Source organism: Salmo salar, chromosome ssa07, assembly GCF_905237065.1.
Source record: "Salmo salar chromosome ssa07, Ssal_v3.1, whole genome shotgun sequence".
Classification (NCBI taxonomy): Eukaryota; Metazoa; Chordata; class Actinopteri; order Salmoniformes; family Salmonidae; genus Salmo; species Salmo salar.
This window is the reverse complement of record NC_059448.1, coordinates 13,053,572-13,067,532: the sequence shown is the minus strand read 5'-3', so window position 1 is coordinate 13,067,532 and position 13,961 is coordinate 13,053,572. Positions and strand designations below refer to the sequence as shown.

At 42.0% G+C, this 13,961-nt stretch overlaps 1 protein-coding gene across 1 annotated transcript; it reads left to right on the top strand.

Moving 5' to 3' along the window:
- The first annotated feature begins 244 nt into the window (after positions 1 to 244).
- On the top strand, positions 245 to 12,752 carry rce1a (Ras converting CAAX endopeptidase 1a). Its single transcript, XM_014206595.2, has 8 exons — positions 245 to 584; positions 6,390 to 6,492; positions 6,943 to 7,026; positions 7,111 to 7,189; positions 7,288 to 7,455; positions 9,877 to 9,948; positions 10,100 to 10,162; positions 11,241 to 12,752. The coding sequence occupies exons 1-8, from the start codon at positions 415 to 417 to the stop codon at positions 11,468 to 11,470; spliced, it is 969 nt and encodes a 322-aa protein (XP_014062070.2). The 5' UTR covers positions 245 to 414; the 3' UTR covers positions 11,471 to 12,752.
- Positions 12,753 to 13,961: the final 1,209 nt, after the last annotated feature.

Below are 13,961 nucleotides of genomic sequence, written 5' to 3'. Positions count from 1 at the left end.
ATAATAATGTATAAAAAAATGTTAAAGTAGGCCTAGAATAAAATTAAGAACATTTGCATGTAGGGTTATGATTTGCGTTCGCTTAATAAAACGTGGGAAAAAAGGAATAAAATGCTCTAATACAAACATTCCTTAATGATGTTTTGTTAATTGGCTGTCATTAAACTCCTGTTATACAGTCCTAATAATAGGTCCACTGACATTCGAAAGTGTCACGGGAAGGCGTGCGTCTGACGCCACATGATGACGTTCAATTACAGCGCCCAGGATATGTTATGTGAGCGGGCAAGAACTGACATTTTTCTCAGCTCGCGTTTAGGAATATTTTTTTCACGAATTAAGGTGGTCAAGGAATTATCAAACCACGGCATAATATCTTTGTTGGAACACAACCATTGACTCTGTACCCTCGCCATGGTAGAGGATGACGATTTAACGCCAAATTTTATGTCAAACCAAATGTGGAGCAGCAATGGCGAGTTTGTCCCTCCTGACGGAATATGCTGGGTGTCTGTTCTGTCATGTTTGCTGCTTGCCTGCTCCTACGTTGGGAGCTTATACGTGTGGAGAAGTGATTTGCCAAGGTAAGCCTCGTATTTCTTTGCTTTCTTGATTCGTGGAAGATTCTATAGACATACGGAAGTGGTAGTTTGCCAGCTTGTCGGCGGATAACTACCTAGCATGGCTTTCGTGCAGGGCAATTCCATGGTAACGGAATTACGCTGAATCTCCATTGTTTCACTTAAATGTATGCCAAACCAAAAACATCTATTTCAAAGTTGAACAAGCCATACTACTCTGAACAATTTACATAGTCATTTCAACAAAAAAAGGCCAAAGGCCAGCAGATGGCGTTATTGAGTCGTTTACATATAAATAGTGGATTTTCTAAAGCATACTTGAAATGTAACTATTTTCTTTTATATAATGCGTCATTTAGTTAGTCTAAAGCACTTATCAGAGAGATCTGCCTCGATTCTGTTCTTTCTTCTGCTAACAAATGGGAAATGATAAAATTCAGAATTGTCATCACTACTGGTAAAATGCCTTCACTACTAGTAAAATGCTAGCTCAGAAAAGATTATCCAAGTAGATGGATATTATTGTTGATATTAACAGGCTGAGCAATAAACTTGATTTAAATGAAGATGAAAACGCAGAGCTTGCTAAATGCCAATGTGATCTGGACGACATGTATAACAATAAGGCACATAGTGCGGGGTGGCAGGTAACCTAGTGGTTAGCGCGTTGGACCAGTAACTGAAAGGTTGCTAGATCAAATCCCCAAGCTGACAAGGTAAAAACCTGTTGTTCTGCCCCTGAACAAGGCAGTTCATAGGCCATCATTGTAAATAAGAATTTGTTCTTAACTGACTTGCCTAGTGCAGCAAGGAGCCAAGTTAAGTTGCTAGCTAGCATTAAACTTATCTTATAAAAAAACAATCAATCTTAACATAATCACTAGTTGCATATAATAAATGCGGTGCCTGTTCATTTATCATCGAATCACAGCCTACTTCAACTCCGACAAACGGGTGATGATTTAACAAAAGCGCATTCGCGAAAAAAGTACAATCGTTGCACCAATGTGTACCAAACCATAAATATCAATGCCTTTCTTAAAATCAATACACAAGTACTGTATTATTTTTTTTACCCTGCATATTTAGTTAATATTGCCTGCTAACATGAATTTCTTTTAACCAGGGAAATTGTGTCACTTCTCTTGCGTTCAGTGCAAGCAGAGTCAGGGTATATGCAGAAGTTTGGCCCGCCTGGCTCGTTGCGAACTGTGTGAAGAGCATTTCTTCCTAACAAAGACCGTAATTAATTTGCAAGAATTTTACATAATTATGACATTGAAGGTTGTGCAATGTAACAGCAATATTTAGACTTAGGGTTGCCATCCGTTCAATAAAATACTGAACAGTTCCGTATCTCACTGAAAGAATAAACGTTTTGTTTTCGAAATGATAGTTTCCGGATTTTACCATATTAATGACCTAAGGCTTGTATTTCTGTGTTTTATTATATTATAATTAAGTCTATGATTTGATATTTGATAGAGCAGTCTGACTGAGCAGTGGTAAGCAGCAGCAGGCTCGTAAGCATTCATTCAAACAGCACTTTACTGCGTTTGCCAGCAGCTCTTCGCAATGCTTGAAGCACAGCGCTGTTTATGACTTCAAGCCTATCAACTCCCGAGATTAGGCTGGCAATACTATAGTGCCTATAAAAACATCCAATAGTCAGAGGTATATGAAATACAAATGGTATAGCGAGAAACAGTCCTATAATAACTACAACCTAAAACTTCTTAACTGGGAATATTGAAGACTCATGATTAACCAGATTTCATATGTTCTCAGCAAGGAATTTAAACGTTAGCTTTTTACATGGCACATATTGCACTTTTACTTTCTTCTCCAGCATTGTTTTTGAGTTATTTAAACCAAATTGAACATGTTTTATTATTTATTTGAGACTAAATTGATTTTATTTATGTATTATATTAAGTAAAAATAAAAGTGCTCATTCAGTATTGTTGTAATTGTCATTTTATATATATAAAAGTGCTCATTCAGTATTGTTGTAATTGTCATTTTAATATATATATATATATATATATATATATATATATATATATATATATATATATATATATATAAAATGACAATTACAACAATACTGAATATATATTTTATATATATAAAATATTATATATATATTAAATAAATAAAAATTGGCTGATTAATCGGTATCGGCTTTTTTTGGTCCTCCAATTATCAGCGTTAAAGTCATAATCGGTCGACCTCTAATATTGACTGACCTTCACGTCTTAAAGTAATGATGGACTGTTGTTTCTCTTTGCTTATTTGAGCTGTTCTTGTCATAATATGGACTTGGTCTTTTACCAAATAGGGTTATCTTCTGTATACCACCCCTACCTTGTCACAACACACCTGATTGGCTCAAATACATTAAGAAGGAAATAAATTCCACAAATTAACTTTGAACATGGCACACCTGTTAATTGAAATGCATTCCAGGTGACTACCTCATGAAGCTGACTGAGAGAATGCCAAACGGTCCTTGTACCTAGCATCGAGCATGGTGGGGACACAGTAAAGAGGCTCAGAGAGAATGCCACCGAATCGCTTGTTCACAGCCTCTTGTAGAGTACTTTTGTAAGTTTTAACTCCACGGTATGTGTGGGCAGTTTTGTTGAGCAGCCGTTTCAATGCCATGACAGAGGGTACCACGTCTGCTGCAGACGCAGTTGATGAGCTTATTTCTCCAGTCAGTTGTTTGAATGGAGCTAGGAGTGTTCATGTTTCCAAGTATCAAACGTTCTCAAATGCCATTGAAATGGCTGCAGCGGTATGAGAACCAGGACATTCTTGAGCATGCAATAAGGCTTTCCTGAGTACGAAATCCTTGTCGACCCACTGTGCTGTCAGACTCAGCATACTCACGGGGTTGACATCGCTGGTCCAAATGTCAGTCGTGAAGCTAATAGCAGTGACGCCCATAGCAAGTAGCTCATGAATGTGCGTTTCAGCAATATTGTGTAACTCCGGTAGGGCAACATCTGAAAAATAGCACCTACTTGGTAGTGTGTACCTGGGGTTGAGGTGCTTGACCAGTTTTCAAATACCAACATCATCCATGACAGAGAACGGTTGATTGTCAAGGGAAATTAATTCCATTATCTTGGCGTTAATGGATTTCGCCTTTGAGTTGTCTCACTGAAATGTTCTTACTCTTTCAAATGACTGCTCGACTTGAACTTGTTTAGTTGTTGGAAGTGTGCCCTTAGTATTTTTCAGCTTTTCTGTGTAGCGCTGTATTTTTCATGCCGTCATTACGTCATCTACCTACGTTATATAGGTATGCACGTCAGCTTTGACATCGATTTTTCACATCGGGCCGATGTTGGCATTTTTAGCTAATATCGTCCGATACCGATATATCGTGCATCCCTAGTGACTAGTGTTCCATTATTAAAGATAAACAAGGCAGGCCCTAGTTTTGTTGAACCTGGACTACTGCCCAGTTGTGTGGTCAGGTGCCACAAAGAAGGACTTGGGAAAAATTACACCTGGCCCAGAACAGGACAAACGGCTGGCTCTTAAATGTACAGCTAACATTAATAATATGCATGTCAATCATGGTTCAATGTAGAGGAGAGATTGACTAGCACACAGTTCGGATACCCATGCATGCGCCACAACACATGGCACCAGAGGTCTCTTCACAGTCACCAAGTCCAGAACAGACTATGGGAGGCACACAGTACCTCATAGAGCCATGATTACGTGGAACTCTATTCCACATCAGGTAACTGATGCAAGCAGTAGAATCAGATTTAAAAAAAACAGATAAAAATACACCTTATGGAACAGCGAAGACTGTGAAAAGTCACACACACAGGTACATATATATATATATATACACACATATACAAACAAACTATACACACATGTACACCTGGATAGTGTGTTGTAGTACACTAGTGACCGGAGGGGGCACACTTATTGTATTGTGAAATTTGTTGTAAAATGTATTTTAATGTTTAAAAGTTGTTATATAATGTGTATTACTGACTTAATTTTTGCTGGACCCAAGAAAGAGTAGCTGCTGTCTTGGCAGGAGCTAATGGGGATCCATAATAAATACAAATGGTGAGAAGGCGAAATAAAGCGAGGAAAATATGCGACTTTCTTTATGAAACACCATTTTCCTCCACCATGCTAGAATAGCTAATGCTAGTCCCAGATGTTGCATATCGCGTTCAGCCAATCAGGTTGCAGCCACCCTTTTTTATTTTGAAACTATCATACTAGGGGTGGAAGCTTATTCATTATGTAAACCGTTTAAGAACCAAACAGAGTAAACGAAACTGGCAGGGACCTTCCTGAATTTGTCCAATAGAAACTGCCATGTGTGTTTTCTGTTTAGAGTGAACAGTGGTGTATCTGTACTTCACTATTTATATATATTTTTTAAAACTTTTACTCCACTACTTTCCTAAAGACAATATGTGCTTTTTACTCCAATACATTTTCCCTGAGACCCAAAAGTACTAGTTACATTTAGAATGCTCAGGCAGGACAGCAATATGGTCCAATTCACCCACCTATCAATATAGGCCGTTGTCATCCCTACTGCCTCTGATCTGGTGGTCTCGCTAAACACACAATGCGTTTGTAAATTAAGTCTGAGTGTTGGAGTTTGCCCGTCTGTCCGTAAAATAAAAAACAAGAAGATTGTGCTGTCTGGTTTGCTCAATAAAAGGAATTTGATGTATAGCATTTACTTATACTTGATACTTTTACCAAAGTATGACAATTTTGTACTTTTTCTACCACTGTATTTAAGTACATTTAAAACCAGATACTTTTAGACTTTTACTCAAGTAGACTTTCACTTTTACTTGAGTCATTTTCTATTAAAGATGAACTGAAAGGCTAAAACAAACCATAACATCTTCTCATATTTAAATCGGGTCTACATCTGTTGTATTCAGGGCATTTGACAACAAAAAAATGTGGTTTGATATGTATTTAAATCGGGTCTACATCTGTTGTATTCAGCGCATTTCACAAATAAAATGTGGTTTGATATGTATTTAAAGGTGCAATATCCAGAAATCACGCCGCCGTTTCCTGGTTGCTAAAATTCAAATAGTTCAAACTAAATTTCAGTTTGTGTCAAAACAAGCAAGTATACTGTAGAGAATCATTGTACCTTCTAAACCACTGTGAACTATTTTCCTTGACCAAAAATGTAGTATTTTCAGTTGTTTGAGCTGGTGTACAAAACCGAAAGTAAAAGATGCCAAAACCAAACTTTAGAACGGGAAGCATAGAAATGGAACAGATCTACCACTTCTTAGACTGGTTTTCAAGGAGAATAACAGTGTCGCATTCATTCCTTTTGGACAGTAAGATGAAATGACTCAATATCGCCATCTGCCGGCTTTTGGGCTAGTGCAGATGCAAAGTTTGGTACAGAATTACTGTAGCATCTCTCAAATGTTTATTCTGTTACCAAACGTATGTTTTTATAAAATGTTCAGTGTAAATTGTTAAAAATTAGTTGTGCATAGAGTTATATGGTTTGTTAAACTTTGAAATCAATGGTTTGTGTTTGGTATACGTTTTAAAGTGTCTCAGTGTAATTCTGTTACTGTGAAATTTCCCTGCGGCAGTCTGCTAGCCTTTCATTATTTGCTGGTAAATTAGCAAGCAAACTGAACCAGAGGGCTTATTTGTTTAGTTTCCTGCTTAATTGCAGTGTTCTTGCTCCTTGACGGGCTGGTTTGTTTACAAAACGTAATGTTGACATGTGCATCTCCTGTGTGTGCATCACGTGCCTGCCCCCAGGGACCACCCGGCCGTTATCAAGAGGCGCTTCACCAGTGTCCTGATCGTGTCTGCCTTGTCGCCTGTCTTCGTGTGGACATGGAAGGTGTACACTGGTGTGATGGTGAGTCTCTACGCCACGCTGTCTCAGCTATAGGCCGACTGCTATTAGATGACAAAGCTCATGATTAGAAATGACAGCTGAGTCTGTGTTGATGCTTTCAAGTGCCTTTGAATAGCAGACTGCTGAAGTTTTATATGGGGAAACAATGGGTTATATTAGCTTAGTGCGTCACATTTATCTACTGTATTAGAAAAGGTAGAGCAGCTTACTCCAATACAGTACAACTACACCGTAGCCAGCTTTCCAAGAAACCTCTTGCCCTGGCCTATAATGGACTTGATACATTGCAATCCATTATCTGGACACAGATGCATGACACAACCAGTTCCTTTAAGGCTGGGGCACAGGATAACAGCTGATTACAGCCTATTTCCCGGTCTGTTCATGGAGTGTTATACACATGAGAACATTTCCATGAATTCCATCCCTACTTCTCTTGTTCCCCTATAGCCCGGCCCGTCGTTGCTGGCTCTGATGGGCATTCGCTTCGAGGGCCTCATCCCAGCCATCATACTGCCTCTGCTGCTCACCATGGTAACAGACACAACAGACTGTTGTAGATATACTTTTAGTATTGTCTGACCTACAGTAGTTAACCTCTGACCTTTGCTCTGGTAGGTTCTGTTTCTTGGCCCTCTCATCCAACTGGCTATGGACTGCCCCTGGGGCTTCATGGATGGGATACGAGTGGCCGTTGGTGAGAGACTGTCTAGAGATGATTATTCACCCAATATGGTTATTACTGCGTTATCCTGGAGACCATCTCTCTCTCTCCCCCTCCCCCCACTCCAACAGACCCATGGTTCTGGGCTCTGTGCCTCAGGGACATGCGCTGGCTGAGGAACCAGGTGGTGGCCCCTCTGACTGAGGAGCTGGTGTTCAGGGCTTGTATGCTGCCCATGCTGGTACCCTGCGCCAGTCCCTCCACTGCCATGTTGACCTGTCCCCTCTTCTTCGGAGTAGGTAAGTCCCATCAACATACTGCACCGCGGGATCGTCTAGATCTGGTTTGCATTTAGAAAAATCTGCTTGCCTCGACCCCAACTGAATTGAACAAATAATGTATTGGATTTAGCAGCATTTCATTCCATTAAATTAGAGCAACCCCTTTAATGTATGTGTCATGTCAGTTAATGTCTGTGCGAGTCAATACGAACACCATCTGCCATTTTGACCTACATAAATATTGATGCTAAAGCTGTGCTGCACATTAGGGGTGCTACAACTGCAGCCAACACATACAGTGCCTTCAGGAAGTATTCAGACCCCTTAACTTTGTCCAATTTTGTTACGTTACAGCCTTATTCTAAAATGGATTAAATAAAAAGAAATCTCAGCAATCTATACACAATACCCCATAATGACAAAGCGAAAACAGGTTTTTAGAAATGTTTGGTAATTTATTACAAACAAAACAAAAATACATTATTTACATAGATATTCAGATGCTTTGTTATGAGATTTGAAATTGAGCTCAGGTGCATCCTGCTCCCATTGATCATCCTTGAGATGTTTCTACAACTTGATTGGAGTCCACCTGTGGTAAATTCAATTGATTGGACATGATTTGGAAAGGCACACACCTGTCTATATAAGGTCCCACAGTTGACAGTGCATGTCAGAGCAAAAACCAAGCCATGAGGTCGAAGGAATTGTCCGTAGAGCTTCAAAACAGGATTTTGTTGAGACACAGATCTGGGGAAGTGTACCAAAACATTTCTGTAGCATTGAAGGTCCCCAAGAACACATTGGCCTCCATACTTAAATGGAATAAGTTGGCAACCACCAAGACTTCCTAGAGCTGGCCGCCCAGGCCAAACTGAGAAATCGGGGGAGAAGGGCCTTGGTCAGGAAGGTCACCAAGAACCTCCACCAGAGTTCCTCTGTGGAGATGGGAAGGACAACCATCTCTGCAGCACTCCACCAATCAGGCCTTTTATGGTAGGGTGGCCAGATGGAAGCCACTCCTCAGTAAAACGCACATGACAGCCTGCTTGGAGTTTGCCAAAAGGCACTTAAAGACTCTAAGACCATGAGAAACAAGATTCTCTGGTCTGATGAAACCAAGATTGAACTCTTTGGCCTGAATGCCAAGCATCACGTCCGGAGGAAACCTGGCACCATCCCTACGATGAACCATGGTGGTAGTGGCAGCATCATACTGTGGGGATGTTTTTCAGGGACTGGGAGACTAGTTAGGATCGAGGCAAAGATAAAGGGAGTAAAGTACAGAGATCCTTGATGAAAACCTGTTCGAGTTCTCAGGAACTCAGACTGGGGCGAAGGTTCACCTTCCAACAGGACAACATGGGAGTGGCTTCGGGACAAGTCTATGAATGTCCTTGAGTGGCCCAGGCAGAGCCCGGACTTCAACCTGATCAAACATCTCTGGAGAGACCTAAAACTAGCTGTGCAGCAACGCTCCCCATCCAACCTGACAGAGTTTGAGAGGATCTGCAGAGACGAATGTGAGAAACCCCCAAATACAAGTGTGCCAAGCTTGTAGCGTCACACCCATGAAGACTCGAGGCTTTAATCGCTGCCAAAGGTACTTCAACAAAGTACTGAGTAAAGGGTCTGAATACTTACCTAAATGTTGTATTTCAGTTTTTTTATTTTGTATAAATTAGCCAACTAAAATTAAACTGTTTTTACTTTGTCATTATGGGGTATTGTGTGGAGGAAAAAAACAAATGTAATGAATTTTAGAATAAGGCTGTAACCTAACAAAATGTGGAAAAAGTCCAGGGGTCTGAACCTTTCCGACGGCACTGTAGTTTTGTGTGTCTTGACTATTTACTAATAATTTTCATGCAAATGGAACCCCTGGCATATCAATGTAAAGCGAGAGAGAGAGAGAAGCAGTCTGCTTTTCTCTACTAGTTTTCGGGCTTCGCTAAACTCATTTAGGTGCTTTGAGCATCTGGACATAAATCCAATAAATGATAATTATTGTTATAATTATCATTATTATTATGATTATTGATATTATGATTATTCGTAGTATCATTATTATTCATGTTAGTATTGTTATTCATGTTATTATTATTCATATTATTAATAGTATTATTCATATTAATATTACAGAAAGGCAGTAGGCTTAAACCTCTGTTATTGACCTGTTGTGTTCTTAATAATATAGGAGCAAACGAGACGATTTGCAGTTGTCCTCATGCAGCTGCCGCTGGAAAGCAAAATGTTTTTTTCTGCCACCAAAAAATAAATTCTAACGAGTTTTAGCTAGATGCATGTGAAAGTGGTAAACGTGGTAAACAAAATGTAAATGGTGAATACATTTGGATAATAACATCTTTTTTATTTTTTTACTCTGTCCATGATGTCATATTTTTTTGTCCGGAAACTCTAAAGATGTTGTTTTCACAGCTCACTTTCATCATGTGATCGAACTGCTGCGATTCAGACAGGGCACTGTGTCTGGGATCTTTCTCGCTGCAGGTAAGGACCAACCGATTAACTTCAGCTTTTCTACTTTGTCTCCCGTGTGGTAGATGGCTCCTGTAGCCTAGCTATGTGTTCTTCTTTTCCACTGACTGTTAAATAGACTGTATATGATTATTAATGCTATGTGTTAATGTTTGTGTTGCAGTGTTCCAGTTCTCCTACACCGCTGTCTTTGGAGCTTACACTGCCTTCATATTTATCAGAACAGGTGGGTACTAGCTACATTACATGACCTACATGAGCTCTGTCTGGGTCTGTGGGTACTAGCTAGGTCTGTCTGGGCCTGTGGGTACTAGCTAGGTCTGTCTGGGTCTGTGGGTACTAGCTAGGTCTGTCTGGGCCTGTGGGTACTAGCTAGGTCTGTGGGTACTAGCTAGGTCTGTCTGGGTCTGTGGGCACTAGCTAGGTCTGTGGGTACTAGCTAGGTCTGTCTGGGTCTGTGGGTACTAGCTAGGTCTGTCTGGGTCTGTGGGCACTAGCTAGGTCTGTGGGTACTAGCTAGGTCTGTCTGGGTCTGTGGGTACTAGCTAGGTCTGTCTGGGTCTGTGGGCACTAGCTAGGTCTGTCTGGGTCTGTGGGTACTAGCTAGGTCTGTCTGGGCCTGTGGGTACTAGCTAGGTCTGTCTGGGTCTGTGGGTACTAGCTGGGTCTGTGGGTACTAGCTGGGTCTGTGGGTACTAGCTGGGTCTGTGGGTACTAGCTGGGTCTGTGGGTACTAGCTGGGTCTGTGGGTACTAGCTGGGCCTGTGGGTACTAGCTGGGTCTCTCTGGGCCTGTGGGTACTAGCTAGGTCTCTCTGGGCCTGTGGGTACTAGCTAGGTCTGTCTGGGCCTGTGGGTACTAGCTAGGTCTGTCTGGGCCTGTGGGTACTAGCTAGGTCTGTCTGGGCCTGTGGGTACTAGCTAGGTCTGTCTGGGCCTGTGGGTACTAGCTAGGTCTGTCTGGGCCTGTGGGTACTAGCTAGGTCTGTCTGGGCCTGTGGGTACTAGCTAGGTCTGTCTGGGCCTGTGGGTACTAGCTAGGTCTGTCTGGGCCTGTGGGCACTAGCTGGGTCTGTGGGCACTAGCTAGGTCTGTCTGTGGGCACTAGCTAGGTCTGTCTGTGGGCACTAGCTAGGTCTGTCTGTGGGCACTAGCTAGGTCTGTCTGGGTCTCTTTCTTTGTGGTCAGATTGGTTGTTGTAAAGTTGTGTGTGTGCATCCATTTTGTTACCTTGAATGTTTCTATCTACCTAATATTGGTTAATATTTCCTGAATATTTCTAGCTACTTTTCTCTCTGTCCTCAGGTCACCTGGTGGGGCCGGTGCTGTGCCACTCTTTCTGTAATCACATGGGCTTCCCTGCCCTGAGCACTGCCCTGGAGCACCCCCACCGCCTCACCATCCTCTCCTGCTACCTGCTGGGGGTCCTCCTCTTCCTCCTCCTCCTCTTCCCCCTCACAGACCCCCTCTACTACGGCCTGCCCACCCCCGTCTGCACCCTGGCCTCTGTCCCCAGCTCCCTATGCATCTCCTGATCCCACGCCCACCCACCACACACACTTCTGTACTCGATGGACCGGTCCGCTGATTCTACCATCCATCAGCAGCCAAAAGGAGGAGCGGTCCAAGTGGTCCTAGCGCTAGGGGTGTTTTAGCTCTTTGGTCATGCCTGCTTTGATGAGCTCTCTCTGGGGGGAGGTGGGAAGGGTTAAGGCTGTGTCAGGTATGGACATTCAGTACTATCGGCTGTCTCTGCTATGTATGCTGCTAGGGGCAACAGGGTAACTTAGACAGCCATTCCCTATGTTCAGGTTACATTGGCAGTCAGTCAGTTAGCCAGTCAGTCAATATGTGGTCTGTCGTGTAGACTCAACAAAGGAACCGTATCTGGCCAAGACGTGTGGCGCTGTAGTAGTAAGACATTCTGGTGGTCAATAACGTCAGTGTTTTCATCTGTTCTAGATGCTGAATAACAGTTATTTATTTACACATCTGCATGTTTCTATTCTGTAGTGTTTTATTGGTGGGGGATAGTTGGGTTGTTACAGTTGGACTGTAGTTGTCCATGATAGTTTAGCCACGGTTCTCAGTCTTCCTCTCAGGCTTTTAAGACACCAGACTATTGGTGTTTGGCGAGATCACAAAGTGCACAGTCTTTACCCAGCCCTGAATTCAGTCATTCACTCTAGTTGACACTCATTCCAAGCATCCATTCCATGTCATGCCGATAGAAGCCTATAATCACCAAGCTAACATTACCATTCTTAGGGCCAGGAGATTTTCCCTGACAATGTGAACCTGATCTGGGCCCCTACCGTTCGCTGCACACAGTTTGACCTTTTACAAGGGTTATCCATGTTCATGGCTCTTTGTTCTTGAACTGCTTTTTTACTTGAGCGATTGAAGTGGGAGGTACCTTAAGGTGGGGTGGGTTGACGGACAGTTAACCCCTTAAGGGACTTGAACCCTGTAAGACTCAGGTGTACTGTAGTCGTATGTATGCATGTAGGTTTGAATGCTATCTAACCACTACTTTGCATGCTGCTACATGTTGCAATATGGATGTCAGACAAGATGACAGGTCTATATTCTTCTACAGACAGACACACACACACACACACACACCAAGCTACAGTGCATTTGGAATGTATTCACACCCCTTGACTTTTTCCATATTTTGTTACGTTGAAGCCTTATTCTAAAATGTATTAAGTATTTTTTTTCCCCTCAACAATCTACACACAATACCCCATAATGACAGAAGTTTATTTTTGAATTTTTTACACATTAATTCCAAATTAAAAAACAGATACCTTATTTACATAAGTATTCAGACCCTTTGCTATGAGACTCGAAATTGATCTCAGGTGCATCCTGTTTCCATTGATCATCCTTGAGATGTTTCTACAACTTGGAGTCCACCTGTGATAAATTCAATTGATTGGACATGATTTGGAAAGGCACACACCTGTCTATGTAAGGTCCCACAGTTGACAGTGCATGTCAGAGCAAAAACCAAGCCATGAGGTCGAAGGAATTGTCCGTAGAGCTCCGAGACAGAATTGTGTTGAGGCACAGATTCCTGTGACATTGAAGGTCCCCAAGAACACATTGGCCTCCATGATTCTTAAATGGAAATATTTTGGAACCACCAAGACTCTTCCTAGAGCTGGGAAATAGGGGGAGAAGGGCTTTGGAGTTTGCCAAAAGACACATAAAGACTCTGACCATGAGAAACAAGATTCTCTGGTCCAATGAAACCAAGATTGAACTCTTTGTCCTGAATGCCAAGCATCACGTCCGGAGGAAACCTGGCACCATCCCTACGGTTGAGCATGGTGGTGGCCGCATCATGCTGTGGGGATGTTTTTTTCAGTGGCAGGGACTGGGAGACTAGTCAGGTTCGAGGCAAAGATGGACAGAGCAAAGTACAAGAGATCCTTGATGAAAACCTGCTCTAGAGCGCTCAGGACCTCAGACTGGGGCGAAGGTTCACCTTCCAACAGCACAATGATCCTAAGCACAGAGCCAAGACAATGCAGGAGTGGCTTTGGGACAAGTCTCTGGCCCAGCCAGAGCCCAGACTAGAACCCGATCAAACATCTCTGGAGAGACCTGAAAATAGCTGTGCAGGGACACTCTCCATCCAACCTGGCGGAGTTTGAGAGGATCTGCAGAGAAGAATGGGAGAAACTCCCCAAATACAGGTGTGCCAAGCTTGTAGCATCATAGCCAAGACTTGAGGCTGTAATCACTGCCAAAGTTGCTTCAGCAAAGTACTGAGTAAATGGTCTGAATACTTTTGTAAATGTGATTTTAATTTTTAAAACAATTTATTTAGCGAGAAATTTTCCCTGTTTTTGCTTTGTCATTATTGGTTATTGTATGTAGATTGATGAGGGGGGAAAAACAATTGAATCCATTTTAGAATAAGTCTGTAACGTAACAAAATGTGGAAAAAGTTGAGGGGTCTTACTACTTTCCAAATGCACTGTATTACCCAAAAGAAGGTAATGTACAGACAGT